The 21,752-nt window shown below is 38.7% G+C and overlaps 1 protein-coding gene across 13 annotated transcripts in view; it reads left to right on the top strand.

Annotated features, from left to right (window-relative positions):
- ARMC3 (armadillo repeat containing 3) overlaps positions 1-21,752 on the top strand; it is a 117,096-nt gene that overhangs the window by 49,753 nt on the left and 45,591 nt on the right. For 7 of the 13 annotated variants that reach the window (XM_060685034.2, XM_060685059.2, XM_060685048.2 and 4 more), the window contains 6 exons: positions 8,415-8,463; positions 12,217-12,334; positions 14,014-14,139; positions 15,384-15,473; positions 18,117-18,292; positions 19,918-20,112. In XM_060685034.2, the coding sequence (XP_060541017.1) occupies positions 8,415-8,463; positions 12,217-12,334; positions 14,014-14,139; positions 15,384-15,473; positions 18,117-18,292; positions 19,918-20,112 (754 nt within the window). The remainder of the gene's footprint in view (positions 1-8,414; positions 8,464-12,216; positions 12,335-14,013; positions 14,140-15,383; positions 15,474-18,116; positions 18,293-19,917; positions 20,113-21,752) is intronic. The other 6 variants (XM_087892807.1, XM_060685038.2, XM_087892809.1 and 3 more) reach the window with 1 other exon arrangement.

Below are 21,752 nucleotides of genomic sequence, written 5' to 3'. Positions count from 1 at the left end.
TCATGAAAGGCAAATGTAATCATATAGGTAAAGACCTCTATTAATAATTACACCATGGTAAGAGCTATAAAACAACAACAACAACAACAAAACCCAACCATTGTTATTTTATGGACAAATTGCATTTTACAGTCCATCGGCCACATCTGACCCTTTAACTGTCCCTGTCTGGCCAGCGCTCATTGGGTGGAGATGGTCACAGTAAAGAGAGTGGCAGCCTTCCACAACAGTCCAAGTTTCTCATGTGATCCTTTGGGAAAATTAACTGCCCACTCATGATTTTAGATAAGCCATTTCCTCTATGGAGATTTGGGCCAGAAGGTCATTTGAAGTATTATTGTGAAGATATTTTGAAGTATCTATTGAATAAAACCTCTTGCATTCACTAGAGCTGGGACTGTAGCTGTACAGTTCCTGTTGAATTAGCTAGGATATGGCCTTCCCATGAAACTCTGGAAAGTGTTTGAATATGTTGGTCTTAGAAAGTGGAAAGGATCATGGGAGCTATGAATTGAAGTACCTGTCTATAAAATCCATACCTTTGGTGGTTGATCAAGAGTTGATGTGTGATGAGATACAGGCAATGGTGTATTCATCCTTGAGTGAGGAGTGATTTCATTTTTGCTTAAAGAGGCTATGGTTTGAACCCTTCTCAAGAAGCCATCCCTGGCTCCAATAATTTGGACAATTTCCAATCCAATTCTAACCTTCCCTTTTTTTGGAAAAAGTTATGGATAAAGTGGTCAGACAGTTTTAGACAGCTTGTCGGGAAACCAATTAATTGAATCATTGGGTTTTAGGCCTAGGCAGAGAGAAGATATTGATCATGGCTGTGAATAATTCACAGCAATTGACATGGTATATTTCTTATTTTCCTCCTACTGTTTAATATCTGTTTAATGAGGCTACTGAGTCATCCATTGGCATGAGTTGAAATATTCATCTCTAGCTAAACAGTATCAACACTGAGTGGCTATGAATTTTGAAGCCATGTGGATCTGGGGATTTTCATCTATTGTTCTGTATGGATTTCACTCACTTCCCTAAAGAGACCCTAAAGTCTCTTCACCCTAAAGTGAACAATGTGGTATCCTTGATGGCTGACAACAATTGTTTGAAGAATAAGTGAAAGCAATGGCCTCAACAGCTTTCACCCAAATCTTGTACACCAATTTCACCCATTGCTGAATTGGAAGTCATATTTATAACCACATATACCTCTGGACTGTAACAATATATTCTAGAGGAGCCAAGGTGGCACAGTGGTTAGTGTGCAGTACTGCAGGCTACTTCTGCTGACTGCCGGCTGCCTGCAATTTGGCAGTTCAAATCTCATAGGGCTCAAGGTTGACTCAGCCTTCTCTCCTTCTGAGGTGGGTAAAATGAGGATCCAAATTGTTGGGGGTAGTATGCTGACTCTGTAAAACCGCTTAGAGAGGCCTGTAGAGCACTGTAAAGCAGTATATAAGTCTAAGTGCTATTGCTATTGCTACATGAAATTATATCTGAAGACTTCAGAAAACAGCAGCATAAGTAATTATGTTTATATTTGATATGCACATGTAACACTGCTACTTCATGAGTTACAGTTGCCTGTAGGTTTCCGGATGCAATTCAACATTATGGTTATTATCTTCAAAGCACTTCTTGATAAAAATCTCTTTTTTTTTAATATTTGCAGGACCATTTATTTCCTGCCTACCTGATAAAAACTGATAGGACTGGCATCCTCTAGGCCCTGTCTTTCAAACAATCTTGTCTTATGGGACTCAGGAGATGTGTATTCTGTATTTATTTATTTAAATTTATATGCTGCCCATCTCAATCATTACAGTGACTCTGGACTGCTTACAAAATGATAAAAAAGAAAAAAAAGAATACAAAACAATTAAAATTAAGATTAAAAAAGATTAGAAACCAAGAGGTGATGTGAGATGAAAATATTTTCTTGAGCCTGTCAGCCAGCCCCAGCATAGAGTACACCTACAATTTTTTTCAATTTGTGTATAAATTTGTATGATTAGGAGAGAAGGTTTTACTCTACTATAAAATGTCCACGTTTAATTTACCAGTATGTTATGTCAGAATTTGGAAAAGAAAGTAAATATTATAAAGTAGGAAAATAGGGTGAATGGGGAGGGGGGCCGGATAGTGTTTCAAACATCAGTACTGTGAGTGGGAGGGGTAGATATGGCGGGAGCAGGGGGCCATATCATGTTAGGGGAGCGCGCACCCGCTGTCTACGAGCGGTGGCATGCTCCGGCCCCCTAGGCTCCACCCGTTCTCCAGGTTGCATAGACCCTCAGGGCCCAGGCCTTCGGCTGATGCTGTGCAATGCCAGGTCCGTAGTAAATAAAGCCCCCCTCATTTGTGATCTTATTCAGGAGGGGGGTGCGGACCTGGCAGGTATTACGGAGACCTGGTTGGGCCAGGAGGGGGGGGGTTCCCCTCGTTGAAATGTGCCCACCAGGTTTCCACGCATTCCATCAGCCAAGGTCACAGGGGAGGGGCGGGGGGGTAGCGGTTATCATTAAAGAAGGCCTGAGACCGAGGGAGGCCACTGTTCCTCAGACGGCCGGCTGTGAATCCCTCCTTGTGAAATGGGGTCACGGGGTTCAGAGGGGTTTGCTGATCACGTACCTGGCTCCCTGCCACGTGGCAGCAGCCCTGCCTGAGCTACTCAACGTCATCGCCGCGGTGGCGGTTGATACCCCTAGGCTTATGGTCATGGGGGATTTCAACCTGCCGTCCGTGGGTGAGGCGTCAGAGGTGGCTCAGGAGTTCATGGCTTCCATGACAGCCATGGACCTGACCCAGTTAATTCATGACCCTACCCACACGGGGGGAAACACGCTGGATCTGGTTTTTGTCTCTGGACAGTGGTTGAGTGATCTCGAGATAGGGGATATAGTCATCAAGCCCTTGTCATGGTCTGATCACTCTCTCCTTTGTCTCGACCTTCGAACCGCTACACCCCACCGCAGGGAGGCGGAGCCGGTTCTGCCCCAGGCGCCTGATGGAACCTGACAGGTTCCAGATGGAGCTTGGGCCATTCCCTGAGGCTCTGGCACACGCCTCGACTGGAGACCTAGTGGCCGCCTGGGATAGGGCGGCCGCTGGAGCTCTGGACTGAGTCGTGCCTTTGCGGCCTCTGACCCGGCGCCGATCTCATTTAGCTCCTTGGTTCACTGAGGAGCTGAGGGAGTTGAAGCGCCGGAAAAGATGCCTAGAGAGCAGTTGGAGGGCCAGTCTTTCTGAATCTGACCGGACACTGGTAAGATCTCATATTAGGAATTACCTAGTGGCAATAAAAGCAGCGAAATGTAACTATTTTGCTGCTCTTATTGCGTCATCAGATAATCGCCCGGCCGCCCTGTTTAGGGTGACCCGCTCCCTGCTCCACCAGGAAGCGCGGGAGGACCCCTTGGAGGGTAGAGCCGAGGATTTTGTTCAGTATCTGTATGACAAAATCACTCAGATTCGGGAAGATCTGGACTCCGACTGGGTAGCCTCAGGGGGAGGGACTGGGGCAGGTCTTGAGAATGTTATCTGGGATGAGTTTGATCCTGTGACCCCTGAGGACGTGGACAGGATTCTGGGTAGACTGAACGCGACCACCTGTTTATTGGACCCGTGTCCCTCCTGGTTAGTGCTGGCTTCTCGGGAGGTGACACGAGGCTGGTTCCAGGGGATTATAAATGCTTCGTTGGGTGAGGGTGTCTTTCCTGCCGCCTTGAAAGAGGCGGTGGTGAGGCCTCTCCTCAAGAAGCCTTCCCTGGACCCGGCAATGTTGGTAAATTATCGTCCGGTCTCCAACCTTCGTTTTGTGGCGAAGGTTGTTGAGAGTGTGGTTGCGCAACAGCTCCCCCAGCACCTGGATGAAACGACGTATCTGGATCCGTTCCAGTCGGGCTTCAGGCCCGGGTACAGCACGGAAACGGCATTGGTCGCGTTGGTTGATGATCTCTGGAGGGCTCGGGACAGGGGGTGCTCCTCTGTCCTGGTCCTGTTAGATCTCTCAGCGGCTTTTGATACCATCGACCATGGTATCATGCTGCACCGGTTGGAAGAGTTGGGAGTGGGAGGCACTGTGTTGCGGTGGTTCTCCTCCTTTCTCTCTGACCGGTCGCAGTCTGTGTTGACAGGGGGACAGAGGTCGACCCCGAGGCCCCTCATATGTGGGGTGCCGCAAGGGTCGGTCCTCTCGCCTCTCCTGTTCAACATTTATGTGAAGCCGCTGGGCGAGATCATCCGTGGTTTCGGGGTGGAGTACCATCAGTACGCTGACGACACCCAGCTGTACATCTCCACCCTGGATCACCCCAACGATGCCCTTGAAGTGATGTCCCGGTGCCTGGAGGCCGTACGGATCTGGATGGGGAGGAACAGGCTCAGGCTCAACCCATCCAAGACCGAGTGGCTGTGGTTTCCGACGTCCCGATATAGGCAGTTGACGCCATCACTGACTATTGGGGGCGAATCATTGGCCCCCACGGAGAGGGTTCGCAACTTGGGCGTCCTCCTGGATTCACGGCTGTCTTTAGAAGAGCACTTGACGGCCGTGACCGGGAGGATTTTTCATCAGGTTCGCCTGATTCGCCAGTTGCGTCCCTTTCTGGATCGGGACTCGTTACGCACGGTCACTCATGCCCTCGTCACCTCCCGCCTGGACTATTGTAATGCTCTCTACATGGGGCTCCCCTTGAGGAGCACCCGGAGGCTCCAACTGGCGCAGAGTGTGGCTGCGCGGGTGGTAATGGGAGCGACGTGGCGCTCCCATGTGACACCTCTCCTGCGCGAGCTGCACTGGCTCCCGGTGGTCTTCCGGGTGCGCTTCAAGGTTTTGGTTACCACCTTTAAAGCGCTCCATGGCTTAGGACCTGGTTATCTACGGGACCGCCTACTACCACCAATAGCCTCCCACCGGCCAGTACGCTCTCATAGAGAGGGACTCCTCCGGGTGCCGTCAGCCAAACAATGCCGGCTGGCGACCCCTAGGGGGAGAGCCTTCTCTGTGGGGGCACCTACCGTCTGGAATGAGCTCCCCCTGGAGATACGGAGGATCCCGGATCTGCGCACCTTCCGCCGCGCTGTGAAGACCTTTTTATTCCAGCAGGCGGGCTTGGCCTAATCTCTTCCCTTTTAAATATGTAAATTTTAATCTGTTTTTAAATTATTGGGGTGTTTTAATCTGTCTGGGTCAAAATAATTTAATTTGATTTTATCTGGTTTTTAAATTTTTTATGTCTATGTTATTTTATTGTTTGGCTGTTCACCGCCCTGAGTCCTTCGGGAGTAGGGCGGTATACAAATCAAATAAATAAATAAATAAATAAATAAATAAATAAATAAATTTGGATCATCAGTAAAGGTACTGCAGTTATAAGTAAAATCAAAAGCTCATTCATCTCATTGCTTTTGCAATGATTTAATATATTAATGCTTGCTCTACAGATATAAATGCATCTAATAGTTATTAAATTTGAAAGTTTGGGGAAAATCCTTTGTATGATGTAGCTGTGGAGCATATTTAGAAAGAATATGATTCAATCTTCTAAACAAAATTATGAGGTAAAAAATTGATTTTCTAGCACTACCAATTTACATCTTATCTTTTATAAACTAAATGTCTAACCAGTCCATGTTGATGTGTTGGATGCTTATTAAATGCATACATAAATGGGAACAAAAGTAATATCCAGTAATCCGGTAATTATATCTGGTAATATCACACTATACTAACCAGAACATACAAAACTTTTGCTAGACCAATTCTCGAATACAGCTCATCTGTCTGGAACCCGCACTGCATATCAGACATTAATACAATCGAATGTGTCCAGAAATATTTCACAAGAAGATTCCTCCACTCCTCTGCTCGCAACAAAATACCTTATGCCACCAGACTTGAAATTCTGGGCCTAGAAAACTTAGAACTACGCTGTCTTCAGTATGACTTAAGCATAGCTCATAAAATTATCTGCTACAATGTCTTTCCTGACAATGACTACCATATTTTTTGGTGTATAAAACGCATCTTTTTACCCCCCAAAAGGGGGTGAAAATCTGGGTGCATCTTATACACCGAATGTAGCCCTACCCACCTGCTGGCCCCCATCCTTCGCCCATTTTCGGGCAGTTCCAGGCAGCAGGGATCTGGGTCGGGGCACAGCCTGAGGAACAACCCTCTTCGGGACGGTCGGGGGGGGAGGAATCTGCCCTGCAGCTTCGGAGAACAAGGCAGATGCCACGATTTGCGGCTGGTCACCCCTCTGGCCGCCCAGCAGGCAGCTTAGGGCAGGCAATGGCCGCAATGACTTCACTCCTTTGCAATGTGAGGAGCTGCCGCCTAAGCCCTCTGCGCCCAGAAGCCGAGCGAGCCGAATGAGAGCTCCTAAAGAAAAATGCCTCTCTTTTCCAGCCACCGCTGCCTGGATTCCCCAACGCAGCAATCAGAGCTGCGTTTCAGGCGGCGGGCGGCCAGTTCCCCTGCAATGGGCAGCGGGGAACTGGGAACCGTTTTGGATTTGGGGAGGGCATTGAAGCGCTGCCGCCTGAAAGTGCTTTTCTTCCCGTTGCACATTCCCAATGGGAATGTGCTCCTGGGCGCAGAGAGGCGGCAGCTCCTCACATTGCAGGGGAACTGGCCATCGACTGCCTGAAATACGGCTCTGATTGCTGCATTGGGGAATCCGGGCAGCAGTGGCTGGAAAGGAGGGGCGTTTTTCTTTAGGAGCTCTCGTTCGGCTCGCTCAGTTCCTGGCCGCAGAAGGCTTAGGCGGCAGCTCCTGACATTGCAGGGGAGAGAAGTCATTGTGGCCATTGCCTGCCCTAAGCTGCCTGGGTGGCCAGAGGGGTGACCAGCCACAAATCGTGGCACCCGCCTTGTTCCCCAAAGCTGCCAGGCAGATTCCCCCCAGACTGTTCCAAAATGCTGGTAGGAAGAGGTAGAATTCTTGTTTTCCTCCCCCAAAATTAAGGTGCATCTTATACTCAGGTGCATCTTATACACTGAAAAATATGGTACTTCAGCTTCAACCACAACAATACATGAGCACACAATAGATACAAACTTAAAGTGAACTGCTCCAAACTCAATTGCAGAAAATATGACTTTAGCAACAGAGTGGTCAATGCCTGGAATACACTACCTGACTCTGTGGTTTCATCCCCAAACCCCCAAAGTTTCAACCTAAGACTGTCTACTGTTGACCTCACCCCATTCCTAAGAGGTCTGTAAGGGCGTGCATAAGAGCATCAGCGTGCTTACCGTCCCTGTCGTAATGTTTCCTCTGTTTGTATCTATTTTATGTATTCAATTCATACTTATATATATTACCTAATATGTTCTTGACAAATAAATAAAATACATTTAAAAAATAAAAAAGATAGGCAGTCTGGAGAATCAGTTGGACAATTTTAGACTAAGTACCTTTATATAATTTTATTTTAATTTCCTACTCTTAGAGTTATATAAATCCATATTTTTCAGAAGTAGAATGTTCATTTTTTCACATCTAGTTGATAATTTATGAGTGAGCAAACTCAGGAAATTATAGTTATCTACCTATGGGCAAATACAAAGTGAAAATTGTTGTTATTTTAATCAACGCTATGTCAAAACACACCATGAAAAGTCAGTCAGTCTATATTTATTTTGGTCAATGACCAGCATAGATGCCCCGAAGTAACACACCAAACTTCTAAGTGATAGCTTTGTAGTTGTAAGAAACAGAGAGGGCCACATTAAATGATTTGTATAAGTCTGTGTATCATAATTATCAGGATGTCTGCCTTTTCAGCTTTGCCTGGGGCTGTGATTTCCAAATATTAATATTCATGTGCTACATTGATGCTAAAAGTGCAGGTAAGTTTCTGTGAATTCACATAGGCCTGTAATTAAACATGAATATTTACAGAAATAAATCTAATAATGAAAGCAACATTAGAAAAATATAATAAGCACACACACACACAACCCATTTAGACATGGTCAGAGGAAGTAGTAGCTCTGACTTCTCTTGAAAGCTAAATAGGATCAGACCTGATTATTATTTGAAATTGAGATCCCCGGAAAATTGCTGGACCATAGATTAGATTGGAAAGTTTATTTAAAAAAAAAAAATCCTAGAAGAGAGCAATTGCAAACATTTCCATAATATTATTCCCCAGGAACTGCGTTCAACTCAAGAGACATGGATTAATGTTTAGTGAGTGGAGTTTGAAATTGTACATGCTGGGTTTTTAAAAATATGTGTAAAATAACCAATGCTATTTTTTAACTCGAATGAACAGATCTTGTTAATCTAGGAATTTTTCACTTCTTTATAGCAATGTTTTTATATAGGATATGAATTCAATTAAAAATATAAAATGTACTCACTGACTATCCCTCCTGTTCTGTTTGTTTTTAGAATGGGTAAAAAGGTAAAAAAGGAAGTTGAGCCTCCTCCAAAGGATGTGGTAAGTTTATAAAGCAGTACTCATAAAAAATGTTTCACAATTACCATCTCCAGTTCTGCTCTTCTTTAGTCTTTTACTCCTACTTACTTCCCTTTGGTTTCTAAAAATATCATATAAACATAATCATATTCCTTCTACATGGTCTTTATGTTTAAAGAGCAGGGAGAAAATCATCCTGATTCATGAAGAATATTGTATTTTGTCTGTAAAGCAGGGCATCAAGTTGTGGAAGGCAAGTCTTCCATATTATTCTGTCTTTTAAAAGAAATAACTGTCCACAAAGTACTTCTTTTTCTGTTATCATAATCTATATTTTTACCATCCATTGCCCAGCTGCTGATTTACAGGAGGTGTGTTTTTTTTAATCTGTATTTTTTTCATTATAAATTTGATGCGTTCTAGAAGAGGATCTGTATAGATTTTGTAAGAATGTTGTGTTGGTAGCTTTGCTAAATTGCTAGGATTAATAGTAGAAGATATTGTTTCTTTGATGGGTCATTGGTGTTCTTTGAACCTGTTTGTTTTCTTGCAAACGTTCATTATGTCTGCAAGAAGCATCTACAAGAAAACAAGCAGGCTCACAGAGCACCCAAGGACCCCTCATTTCAACCCGGAGCTACAAATATTCTCCTTTATTGATACTGGCTCTTTATAAACCTTCCTTCTAGTATTCATTGAAAGAATGAGCAAGGTTTAAATATTCTCACTTCATCTGTAGAGATTTATTAGGGATTTCCTCACTTAGCTAATGCTTGGTCTGCAAGTTTATCTTGTATTGTGTCTTGCAATAAAAGGATTTTCCTGGTTTTTCTCCTTGAAGAATAGTAACTGGTAGTTCATCATTTTTGTCTGAACCATAGGCTAGCTGTTCAGTTCCACTCAGCTCTGTGTTTCATGGCCATATTTCAAACCCCAATGTGGCTTCATTGAACTATTAGTTGGCATCTAAGAAGAAAAAAAGAGTGAGGTGTGGATACAAAAGAAAAACAAAATCTTAAGTAGAGACGGAGTTTTACTCCAAATATGCCAGGCTTTTAATATTTCCCTACTCAAGAATTTCAGATGTTGTTGTCTTCCATTTTTAGATTTCCTTTGTTTTCCCATTGCTGTTGTGACATCACACAGAGGAGCATCACTGGGTCAATTCCTCCTCCCCAGTTACCTCAGAGTGGAACCAGCTGTTGAGGAAGGAATTGAACCAATGTAAAACACAGTGACTGATCCCTAGACTCAGAAAATACTTCCATTTAGGTTCTGACAAAGGTGATTCATGAGATTTTTTTTTCTTTTTACGACCCTATAGTCCCTTAATTTGAGGTAGAGTCAGGTCGACTGGGTGGAGCTGAGCATTTACAGGCCAGATAATCTTCCTGATGGCCATGTGGAGTTAGCAGCAGATATTTTTTTCTTTGGATCATAGAAGATGATCTGCCACTACTTAGGATTGAACTCTCAACCTTCCAAATCAGAGGCGAGCATTTTCATCACTAGGCCACCCCACTGCTCATAATTAGCAAAAATGAGTCATGCTATTATGAACCATAATCTATCATTCTGTTTCATTGTGGGTTGATTGATGTTTGTCAGATTCATACAGTGAGGAGAGAATGATCGGCTATTGCAGGTTCTTTCCTGTATACAAATAATCAGATTGACAGAAAGCATTGGAAACTTGAACAGTTGATTATTCTTATCTCCCTTCAATACCGGCATTACAAAGAAAGCTTACAAAGAAAAAGGAATTGCACAATTATAAATGCTTTCAACTATTTTAGTAATTAATATCTTACTACTGAATCTATAATATAGCTTATTTATCTTTTTTCTATAAGATGTATTCTATATTCTCTAAAATCCAGTTTCGCTGTATTTTCATAATTATTATATCCCAAATATATTTATTTATTGTTGGCCTCTATATTTTTTTTGTCTTCAATCCTATACATATCTAGTAAGAAGTGATTTGACGATTGCAATGTGCCTCGAGACCCAAATCAAAATCCATTCAGCTGTGAGACAAACTCAAGTTGTACATTAGTTGGGATCAAGATAAGTGCAATTACAGGCTAAATCACAATAAATATAGTCTCTGGATCATATAATAGGTCTACTATATTCTGTATCCGTCAGATCCAAACCTTGAGTTTTGTATCCAATTCTGGGCACATTGGATACAAATTGAAACAGGTGTAGAGAAAGGCACTGACGATAATTGAGGGACTGAAGCTAATTCTAGCAAGGACATAGCAAGAAAATTAGGGAGGTTTTGCCCTGAGATAAGACAACTGAAAGTATGTAACACAGAATTAGGTCAAATCCTATTTTCTGTTGTCCCATTGTACAGAATAATGGTCATAAATGCACAAAGGCAGTACTTCCTATCAGTAAGAGCGATTCAACAAAGGAGTCAACTACCAAAGGAGAGTGTGAGCTTTCCTTTCCTAGATATAGTTAAGCGATAGCTCCACAGCCATTTGTTGGGGTTGCTTAATTTGGATTTCTGCACTGAACAGGGGGTTGGACCTGGTGGCCTAAATAGCTCTTCAGCTCTATGACACTATGATTCACTTATGTAGCATATCTGAACTTTATATCATTAAAAAAAAGAAAAGAAAATTGTATAGCCTGTTCAGCCTATCCATCTGATTCCATTATTTCTTAAGTTGCCTTTGAGGCTATTATTACTGGTACAAATAGGAGTTTTCAAACGAAAACTTCTGAGAATTTCTGTCATCTCAGTTGTCATGCTTGATATCCTTTTCCCCACTTGATAGGAATGTTCTTTTTGAGTTGATCTGATCAGTGTGGTCCATGGATTCCACATGAAAGTGCACTGCAGGGTTTTGTAATACAATTGCATTTTTCCTGTACTATTTCTTTTCTTTTCTTCTTCAGACTTTTTGCATCCCTAGTAACCTGTTTTTAGTACACTGAGCAGGGCTCTTCACTGAATCATGTACAATGCTGTTATCTTTGGCTTTTCTGACCCTTTTATGTAGGATGCAGGGAATTACTTGAGTAAAATATATTACAGTGTATTTCAGTAAAAATTGTCTATGTACATCGTATTTCATAATTGAATTTTTTATGTTTGATCAAAACTGTAAGTGCTTTCTTGCTAGGTTTGTTGCCTATAGCCAGATCAGCAACAAATGTTGCTTCCTTTAAAAACTCATTGATCTCAAAATCTTAGAATTAATGTCACAGAGTCCATTTCATTGCTATCTCTTTTTCAGAATTACTGATTGATGTATATCATTACAATTTCCAAAACTCTATTATATGTGCTCACTGGATTTCCGATGAGTATGATAAAGAGGTTGTTTGCAGGAAATTTCTAAGCTAAATGCTGAATTAATGGAATTTGAATTCCTTTTTTCAAGTATAATTATTGTTCATCTCTTATTCATCCATATTTTAGAGGTAGGGTATCTGTGGCCAAGGCCAATCACATTTCAATAGCCCACTGCAAGCATGCATTTCAGACTTCTGTTTCCAAAATCACCTTGCATGGAGAATAAGGGAAAGGAAAATGGAACCTTCTTATAAGCCATTAAATTGCCATTAAAGTTATGAACAATTGAATCCTTCCTGTTAGATATTTTTATAAGTATAATATATATGTAAATATATTATTATATACTGTAATTTCAAAAGATATATTCAATGGTTGCCTTATATTTATCAGTAAATACCTATGGCTCTGAACTTTATAGCACGGACTTATATTAATATCCTTACTGTTTGATCTAGTTTGATCCTTTGTCAGTTGAAAGCAAAAAAGCTGCAACAGTGGTACTGATGCTCAGTTCCCCTGAAGAGGAAGTGCTATATAAAGGATGCGAAGCTCTGTATAAATTTGCATTAAAAGGTTTGTTCTTCTTTTATCATGTTCCACCTGTTTATTAATGAGTACTAAATACTTATATGAATCATTCCTATTCCTATTTAATATTTATGTGCCAGCACTATGCAAGACATTATATAGAGTTACATAGAGTAATATAAAACTGTAAGTTATGGGAGCTTCTGACATAAAAGCAACCTCTTCCAGATAAAGAACAGCAAGGAAAATCAAATCAGATTATTATGGTTGGTCGCATATTCAGCCAGATACTTAGACTGAATCTGGCATTTATATCCACCTATTGAAGGATCTGGGAGAGGTAGATGTTTGTTTGTTAGCTTATGTCCCACATTATTTTTATAAATAAAACATTTCTAATTGTGAACATAATTAGAACATATCTAATACTCCTTTCTCATTTTCCCCACAAAAATAACTCTGTGGGATGCATTGGGCTGAGAGAGAGTGACTGGCTCAAAGTCACCCAGCTGGCTTTCTTTCCTAAGGTGGGATTTATGGTTTCCCTATTTCTATCCTAGTGGCTTAACCACTAAACCAAATTGACCCTCTATATTGTTATTTGATGGTGTTAAAACTACCATTGCAAGATATAAGCTATTGCCAAGTAAAACCAAGTAAACCAAGTAAAAAATATTATAGTTTTTCATGCAGTCAGCTAGATGTTTAGACCATTTTTGTCCATCTATTGACTTAAAAAAGGGAGATGCTATTGAATAATGGTGTTAAACATATCATTGCATGGCATAAGCTTTCCAAGTAAAAAAGTGTCGTTTCCAATTGACTGATGATTTTTTGCACCCAAGTAACCTATTATTATTGGTATTATCTTTCCTTTCTTTTGCTCTGTTTCTTTTTGCAAATTTTTGCATTTTGCATTTTGTGATTTTCTCCAGTTCTTTCTATTCTGCTATCTCTAGGTACTGAATATCCACTCTCCAGACTATTTTGTCTTTTTTTATTGACAATTGTTAAAACTAGAGTGTTACATGGCAGATACTTGTCTGTTTGAATTTGAAAATCTCAGAGCACTTTAGCTTCTTCATTTTCTATTACTTTGTCTATTTTGTTTTTGCTTGCAGGCAAATGGTATTTCTTGCAGATATTTCAATGCACAATTGTTGCTACTTTGTCATGCTATTTGTTTGTAATTAAGTCTATGTAATCTTCTTGCAGCAACTAACTAGGTGGTCCACTGTTTCTTCAGTTTATTATTAATTACGATTATTCATGCATGTTATTATCACCTATGTGCCTTAGCTAGGTTACTGCTGGATCATTGCAGAGAAAAAAATGTGACCTTAACAGACACATATAACATTTTTCTGTTTCAGGGTAGTTCATCCTTTAATATTGGTATTTTTCTTCTTCTACAGTTACTACTATTTTTACAGTAAATCTTCATTTTAAGGGGTTTACTGGACAAACTGAGTTGCAGTGGACAGAATCTGTCTCTACTACCATTCTGTCCATGTATAAAATCCCATATGCATTTTACACTTACAGAAAATGCATAAAATATATAAAAGACTTGTATAAAATGTATTCAGGTTTAATAAGTTTTTTTGTTTTGTTTTTTGGACACTTTTCCCCATTGGTCTGTTAAATCAAAAGCTTACTGTGTTGTTATTATAATTGTTATTGGGGAAATTTGAAATTAAATGTAATTAACAATTGCTTTTTAGGTGAAGAAAACAAACTGACACTTCTTGAACTTGGAGCATTAGAACCTTTATTTAAATTAGTTACACATGAAGATCCCACTGTTCGCAGAAATGCTACCATGGTAGTCGGAATCATGGCATCTCATAGTAAGAGTTCCCTTTAGAAACATGGGCAGTGTTATGCATTGTGAAACCGTTAACACATATTAAACTGATGTAAACTATGAAATTGTTGTATGTCTAATGTTTCTGCTAAGCAACACTAAAAATAGTTAATTGAGTTTAACAAACTTAACTTTGAACTGTTCTATTATAATAATGGAATAACCTTTGTTCTGAAAAGAGAAAAAAAATGTAAAGAAGGTATATGGAGAGAACAAAAGTGTACAATACCTGAGGAATTTACTATCAAGTAAATTGAGTGTGCAACTTCTTCAGCATAAGCAGTCCTGGCCTTTAGGAGCCCTGTTACAAGCTTCATTCCAAGAAGTGGGCATAGCCAAGTGAGAAAGTAGGCAAGAGCAGGGTGAAATCTGAACTTTATTTGGGGTAAGCTTTAATTTAATTACAACTGAAAGTAATAAGTTGCTTATTTCCTTGTATTTATTAATGTTGTAAAAAGCTAGCAGCAATATTTGACAATCTGTCAAAATAATCAAGCTTCCAGGACATAAGTGGCACTAAGCTGCCATCAGGCAAAGATTTTGCTAATCAGGAATTTCTTCACCCCAAGTTGAGGTTTACCAGCACTGGATTTTACATGAGGTTATCACATTTATGTCCATGTACAAATATGTAGCAGAGGCAGGAGAACAGCAGGAAGTATACACATAGTGAGGACATACAAAAATGTTATGTTGGCTTTAAAATATGATTTGATGAAAAATATGGATTTTCAATACAATATATTGAATTTTTGACAAGTATTTTATAACTTGTGAAATTATTCCTGAAACTAAAGCACTGTAAGATTAAGAGTGTCATTATAAATAGGATGATATCTGCTGAACAAAAACTACATTGATTATTTTTAAATAAATGCATAATCCATTCAAATTGCTATTTAAAAGGGGCATCAGTAAATTTTGCCAAAATTAGTCATTGTCCTTCATTCTTTGATGAAATATGTCTCATGCTTGGCAAACAAAAGATACATAATTCAATTTTGGAAATTGTTTGCTTTTTAGTTTTACTGATTTCATGAAATACATTTTTTCCTGTCAATTGTAAATGAAACATAGTCTATTTCTGTTATTCTTCCAGACCAAGTCTTTAATATTGCATCTTCTCTACAGGATGAAACAATAGTATTATTTCTGCATTATTAGTCATAACAGCATACTGTATTCCTTCAATTAATAGAATATATTGCTTTATGTCCTTCATTATAGATGATGTGAAGAAATCACTACGGCAGCTTGATGTCACAAGTGCATTCATAGCTCGTCTGGCACCAGAAGGTAACTTGCAGCATCTCTTTGGTAAATTCTTGCTTATCTTATTTTCTGGGAAGGTGAAAAAATTCTAAGTAGCAGCTTCAGCCGTATGATTGATGCCCCTCTTATGCCACAACACACATTAAAAAACATAGAGCTTCAATCACATAGTCTCAGTCCTTCAAGATAGTCCAGACAAGAAGCACCAACCACCTATTGAATATACAACTAAAATTCTTGTGCTGTAACCTTTAACTGGGCAAAACAATGCATCATACGGCAATTATTTTTGAATCAAGATACTCAAATGGGCTAACCTACAGAATGCATCCAAAGCTAGGATCCGTAACTCCTGTGGGATTGAAATTCAGCAAATTTGTGGTCATTTCTATGTTACCACATTGTTGTGCCACTGACCAGATTTTCAGTAGATCAGTTTTGTATTAGCCCTCTGTGGGCCAGGTATATTGCCCACACTCCCAGCATCTGGAGATCAAGTAGATCAGTCCTGCCTTAAAGGCAGGGTGGACTAGTTCCACCACAGGCAATTTGGCAGGAAGTCAGAAGTTGCAACCACTCCCATTGGTTTTTTTTTTTTTTTTTTTTGCCCTTGGCCATTTTTTAAAAAGATTTTTGGATTTTTATTTTTAGAATATACATCAACATCAATACATGAACAGTGCAGCGTCTGGGTATCATTCATTTTGGGACAAATGTCAATTATAATATTAATGGTTATATTAATCAAATTTATGAAATCCTAGTATTAATATACATATTTGTTTTAAAGTAGTTATTCAATATTTCAATGTTCCATTTTAATGCCAATCACAATATTATTTGAGTTTACATAGTCCTGCCCTCTTTCAACCTCTAATCTTTCCCTCTAGATATTACTTTATATGAGAGTGTGTATTCTTATTTCTAATTCTATTCTAGTTTTTAATCAGGCCATCATTATATTAAATAAAAGAGAGGGAAAAAAATCCTTTCTATCCATCATCTCTTCTGTCCACTTTAATATTTAATTCTTATTCATTTTTTAGCTTGCCTCCCATACTCCTCTCTTGGATTCTTGTCTCCATCTAAATCTATACTTTCACTGTTCAGTCTAAACATTTCTCCCATCTTTATCCTTCTAAGCTGCCAGGCCTCCAAAGTATCTACCCAGGCCCCTATCTCCCTTTCAAAAGTATCTCCTGATTATCCAATTCTATTTTTAAATCTCTTAAAGTACTTTTCCCTTGGTTTATTTCATCAGTCATTATTATCTTAATAAAGCAAATAAAGCAATAATAAACTTCTCCTTCTCATCTTCTAGTTTTATTTGCTAATATGTCTGTTCTGTCTTTGGTTTTCATTCATTATCAGTTGCAGAGTGTTTTCTGTTTTCCCATTTATGCCCTGCATTAGGTTCTTTATCTCTCTGTAATTCTTTGTCAAAATGTCCTTAATGCTTTGGAACATCAATGCCATTTCTTTTGAAATTTCACTTATTCCCCCCGATGAAGCATCTTGTCTTATTTTAGTAAGTCCCACTCTTACAATAGTCCGAAAACAATATATTCAAGCCTAATGTTGCTCCTTAGAAAGTACAATGCTTGTAGTTCTTTCCAGGATTATTCAATCAGTTCCATTTAGATAGTCCAGGAAGCTTTCCAAAAATCAGAAGTCACTTAACTTTGCTTAAGAGTCTTCCTTATTCCCACAGTTGAGTCTCCAGTAATCATAAAGTAGATAATTATAGAACAGTAGGTATTACCACAGTCCTCCAAATGAGTATTGTTTATTTCTCTTATCAGAAACTTTCCCAGGCTTGTAGGGCTATGGTATATTTTTCATTCATCAGTAGGTGGCACCCTCAGTTTAGGTTTCAATGTAAAGTTATTTAATCCAATTTTAATTCAGTTTTTAGAAGCCAAGTCAATTATTCAAGTAGATAGTTCCAGCATTTTAAGATGCCTTTCCAAAACAATGCCTACCCAGTTTGAAAATCCAATTTTCTATGTTTTAAAAAAATCTTTAGCTCTTCTCCCATTAGTTCCTTTCTTTCGGGTCTAAAATTTTTCTCTGTATAATTGTTCACCGGTTTAACAAACAGTTCTAAGAGTCTGTTTTCCTGGATTTTCTCTCTTCCCCCCCCCCCCATTTTAAAGTTGGGGTCTAAATAAAAAAGGAATCTTCTCACCCAGCTCCAGACACTGTCCATCTACACCGCTCCTGCACTTTCTTTGTTGCCAGTGCTGCCCCAGTTTCACAGCAGCCATGATGGCTGCCTCTTCTTGTCTTTCCTCCTGTCTCACAAGGCGATTTCCACATACTCATGATCATGGCTTTACTTTTCAAGTTATTTTTTTATTTGTTTCTCAATTTCTGTTTCTGCAATTGAAAGACTATCAGAAGCTTACCTAAAATATAAAATCAACATAACTTACATGGTATAAGAGTCTATAAAAACAATTACCATTGTTTTTATAGCATAAATACAAAAATGAAAACAGAAACTTTCCGTTCCCATTTGGCACTGTATTTTTGTAGGATTGTAATCTTTTGGATAATTTAAAATAAATATATGCTCCCATTTATTTTTAAAATCTTGAAAATAATTATGGTCTGGTTTTAATTGATTATATCAACATTTTGTTACTGGATAATGTTTGATCATTGTCATTTTTAAATATTTTGTAGAAGATGTTGTCATCCATGAGTTTGCTAGCCTTTGTCTCGTACATATGTCAGTTGATTATAACAGTAAAGTACAAATATTTGAGCAAGGTGGACTAGAGCCTCTTATCCGACTGCTAGGAAGTCCTGATCCTGATGTTAAGAAGAATTGTGTGGAATGCATCTATAATCTAGTGCAGGTGATGATTTCCTTCCATTTTTCATTAGAATCTAATGTCTTCTTCTATAAATGAATCTGATATTAGATGCTGATTTGTGTTCAATCCACATTTTATTTACCCAACTTTTCCTGCCATCTTATTTTTAAATGCATCCTCCTCCTCATATCTCCTCATACTGACATGAGCTGGTTTGCTTGATGAATTCCCCCTGCCAGTTAACACAGCTGATGTCATTATTTTAATCCATTAGACTGTTGATCATAAGTAAGTTAGGAGGAAAATAAGAGGGCTTATAAGAAACATTGAGAAACATTCATGTTTTTGTTTCCCATCCTTGGTAAAATATGATTAATGCTATCACTATGCCCACAGATCTGAATTTGCTCACAAAAGTTTTACTGCTTTCAGCTGGCAAGAGCTGGATGTCAGATGTCTCTTGAATGAATTAGGGTGATTTACTAAATGGCAAGTCTCATTGATTCTGATTAAATTTGTTAATTAAATGTGTTTAGTATAGGTTGGAACATGCTCCATTTAAATACCTATAAAAGAAATAATTTCCAGTAGAAGAATGCATAAAACCTATTGTCTTTTCATTGTCTGGAATAATGTTTAAGTTCTATAAAAGGCTATAAAAATGTCCATTTATGACTATTTGGAATAAGAAGTATTATTTTTGCATTATTCTTGCCTAACGCATAATGATTTTGCACCTTTTAAACTCTTAGTAAATGATTTTGACAGCTTCTTTTCAGAAGGGGGGAAGGTTATTGTAATTGGTTACTTTCACAATCAGTGTTAATGTCACCATATGCTGGTTAGCAAAAGAATAGTAAATTGGTAGAAGAGCTCTTTTCAAAGTCTAATAGCCCAATCTACAATCCAGTGAAGCTGAAACAGTGGGACTTAAGTTACTTTAGCTCTCCTGATTTAAATGGTACCAAATTGGCTTAAATCCAAGTGCTCCAATTGAACAGGGTTGTGGACCAAGTTATAAGTGAATCAACTCTGTAATGAATTCAATTCACAGTTCAATCTTTTCTAGGGCACCAGAGCATGTCTTTATTCTGAATCACATTTTGCTGTTTCCATTCTTCGGCTATCTATCCTTATTGTAAGGTATATCAGGACAACTGCACCTGGTGCTTGTTTAAATTGATAAGTGAAATTGTAGAGAAAAATGCACAGAAAAAATGGCTTTTTAAAACTTATAGTTGTACGATACTAACCAGTAACTTTTACTATTTTAATGTTGCACAATCAGAAAAAGTTTAAAGTTTAGCAAGGCAGTTTAAAAACATTTAGCTAATTTAAAAAACAAGAAAATAGAGATATGAAAATACATACAAATATGAAATAGTCAAGCTGCATTTCTTTTATTCCTCTTGTGTCAATATCGTATATTAGAAATTTTCTCTGGTAAAGTTTATCATGGATGAAATATTTGTAAGCTAAACATTTCTGAGTTTTGTTCTGTATAATATATAATTTGTGACACATGGAACTCAATACTTGATCTGTTGAAGAAATGTCTTTAAACTGTATTTGAACTAACTTCAAATTTTGTAAAGGTCATAATTATATTGTGCTTTATATTGTTTTTTTCCCTAATCATATTATTTTTATTTGATATTTAAATATAGGATTTTCAAAGTCGTGCTGCAGTACGCGAATTAAATGTAATTCCTCCTTTGTTGGAACTTCTGAAGTCTGACTACCCAGTTATTCAGTTGTTAGCACTCAAAACTTTAGGTGCCATTACCATTGATAGAGAAACAAGAGTGATGCTAAGAGAAAATCAAGGATTAGATCATCTTTTCAAGATACTGGAAACTAAGGTATCCTTGAAGACATCAAAGATATGAATTTTAGTCAGTTAATCAATTCAAACTGGAGAAATTGCACATGAAAAAATGCAGTACTTAATATGAACGTTAGAAAACTTGTTCTCCTACACATGAAGAAATGACATGTGTCAACAAAATGACTTTTGTTAAAAGGGAAGTTTGGGGGGGGGGTGTTCTTGGTTAATTAAAGAAGACTTTTGAGTTCAATAAGATATTTTATTTGTTTAATCGATTAAAGTAATATTGTCAGCTAAACTAATTATAAATTGAATGAAATAGATATAAGCAGATTTTCTTCAGATAAAATGAGTGCTTTCTTATATGGAATAATGTTCTCTTGGCTTCTTCAGGCTAGAGAGGACCTCTAGAATGAACAGTGTTTGCATACCTCATTAGATCCATACATTTTGGATATCTTCTCAATCAGAGGATTGTTTAGCATAATACTTTATACAATTTTATTTGATTGATTTATATATTACACAAAATCACCATATAATTTATTTGTGAATGTATGAGATTCATTAGAATTATATAGGAATTTATCAGCAAACCATGATTTGACCTAATCGTATATGCAGATGTTAGTTTGTTTATTCATGTCAGAAGCATCACAATTAAAACAAGGTATAGTATATGATATAACATTTAAAATATAAAATACAAGATTAAAATATGCACAAATTAAACAGATCTTGGCCAGAAAACATTAATTGCAGGTGAAAGTTCATTCTCCAAGCTTGTGGGTTGGTTTCTGGACATTTTGTTACCAGGCTAGGTAACATCTTCAGTGGAGTTTAGGGGATGTCAGCGTTAGTGTTCTTCTGTTTATAAGGGCTTCAGGTATGGGTGTGTCAAGTGACAGTCTTGAGTCACTTGAGTCACACTTGAGTCAGGTGTGAGTCATCAGTGAGAGTCTTGTGATGGGTCTTGTGATAGGGAGGTTACATCAGATCAGGATCATTGGGAGGTGAACTGTTGGTGGGGAAAGTTGCATGGGTTGGTTGAGGGTCAGTGCTGTCTCTGGTTAGCTGTGCAGTTGATTTGGATTCTAAGGGGTTCGTAGGCTGGTTGTACGTCAATATGTCTGTTGATGAAATTGCTTGTGTAATGTGACAGGCTTTGATAAACCTATGAGTGTGGCGGGTAATAGCGTAACTGATGATTTTTTCTCCAATCGAACTGGTGTTGTTTGCTATCAGTGTGGGTAAGAGATTAAGGATTTGGGACTGTGGTGTTTGATGGCCAGCTAATGTTTGTAGATCCTGGTTTTTGATTGATGTGATGTTTGTCCCACATAAATTGGTTGCAATGGTTACAGTTGATTTTGTAGATTATATTGTTTTTTTCATCATTCTGTATCTTGTCTTTGGTTCTGGATAATTCCTGGTGGACTGTGGCTGTGGGTTTGTGGGCTATTGCTATTCCTAGAGGTTGGAGGATTCTGGCTGTCATTTCCAACACCCTTTTTGTGTATGGTAGGGTTAATTTTTGCATGATGATTGGCTGTGTGGTGTACAGTGGTTTGGTTGCTGTGTGTTGGAATATGAAGTTTTTTGGATACCCGTTACGGAGAAAGACTTCAAACAGCTTTTTTTCCAGCCCTCTGCTCCTGCAATCCACCTCTGGGG

This window comes from Pantherophis guttatus, chromosome 4, assembly GCF_059756535.1.
Source record: "Pantherophis guttatus breed Tessera chromosome 4, ASM5975653v1, whole genome shotgun sequence".
Lineage (NCBI taxonomy): Eukaryota > Metazoa > Chordata > Lepidosauria > Squamata > Colubridae > Pantherophis > Pantherophis guttatus.
The sequence above is the reverse complement of the archived record's forward strand: the minus strand, read 5'-3'. Positions and strand labels throughout refer to the sequence as shown.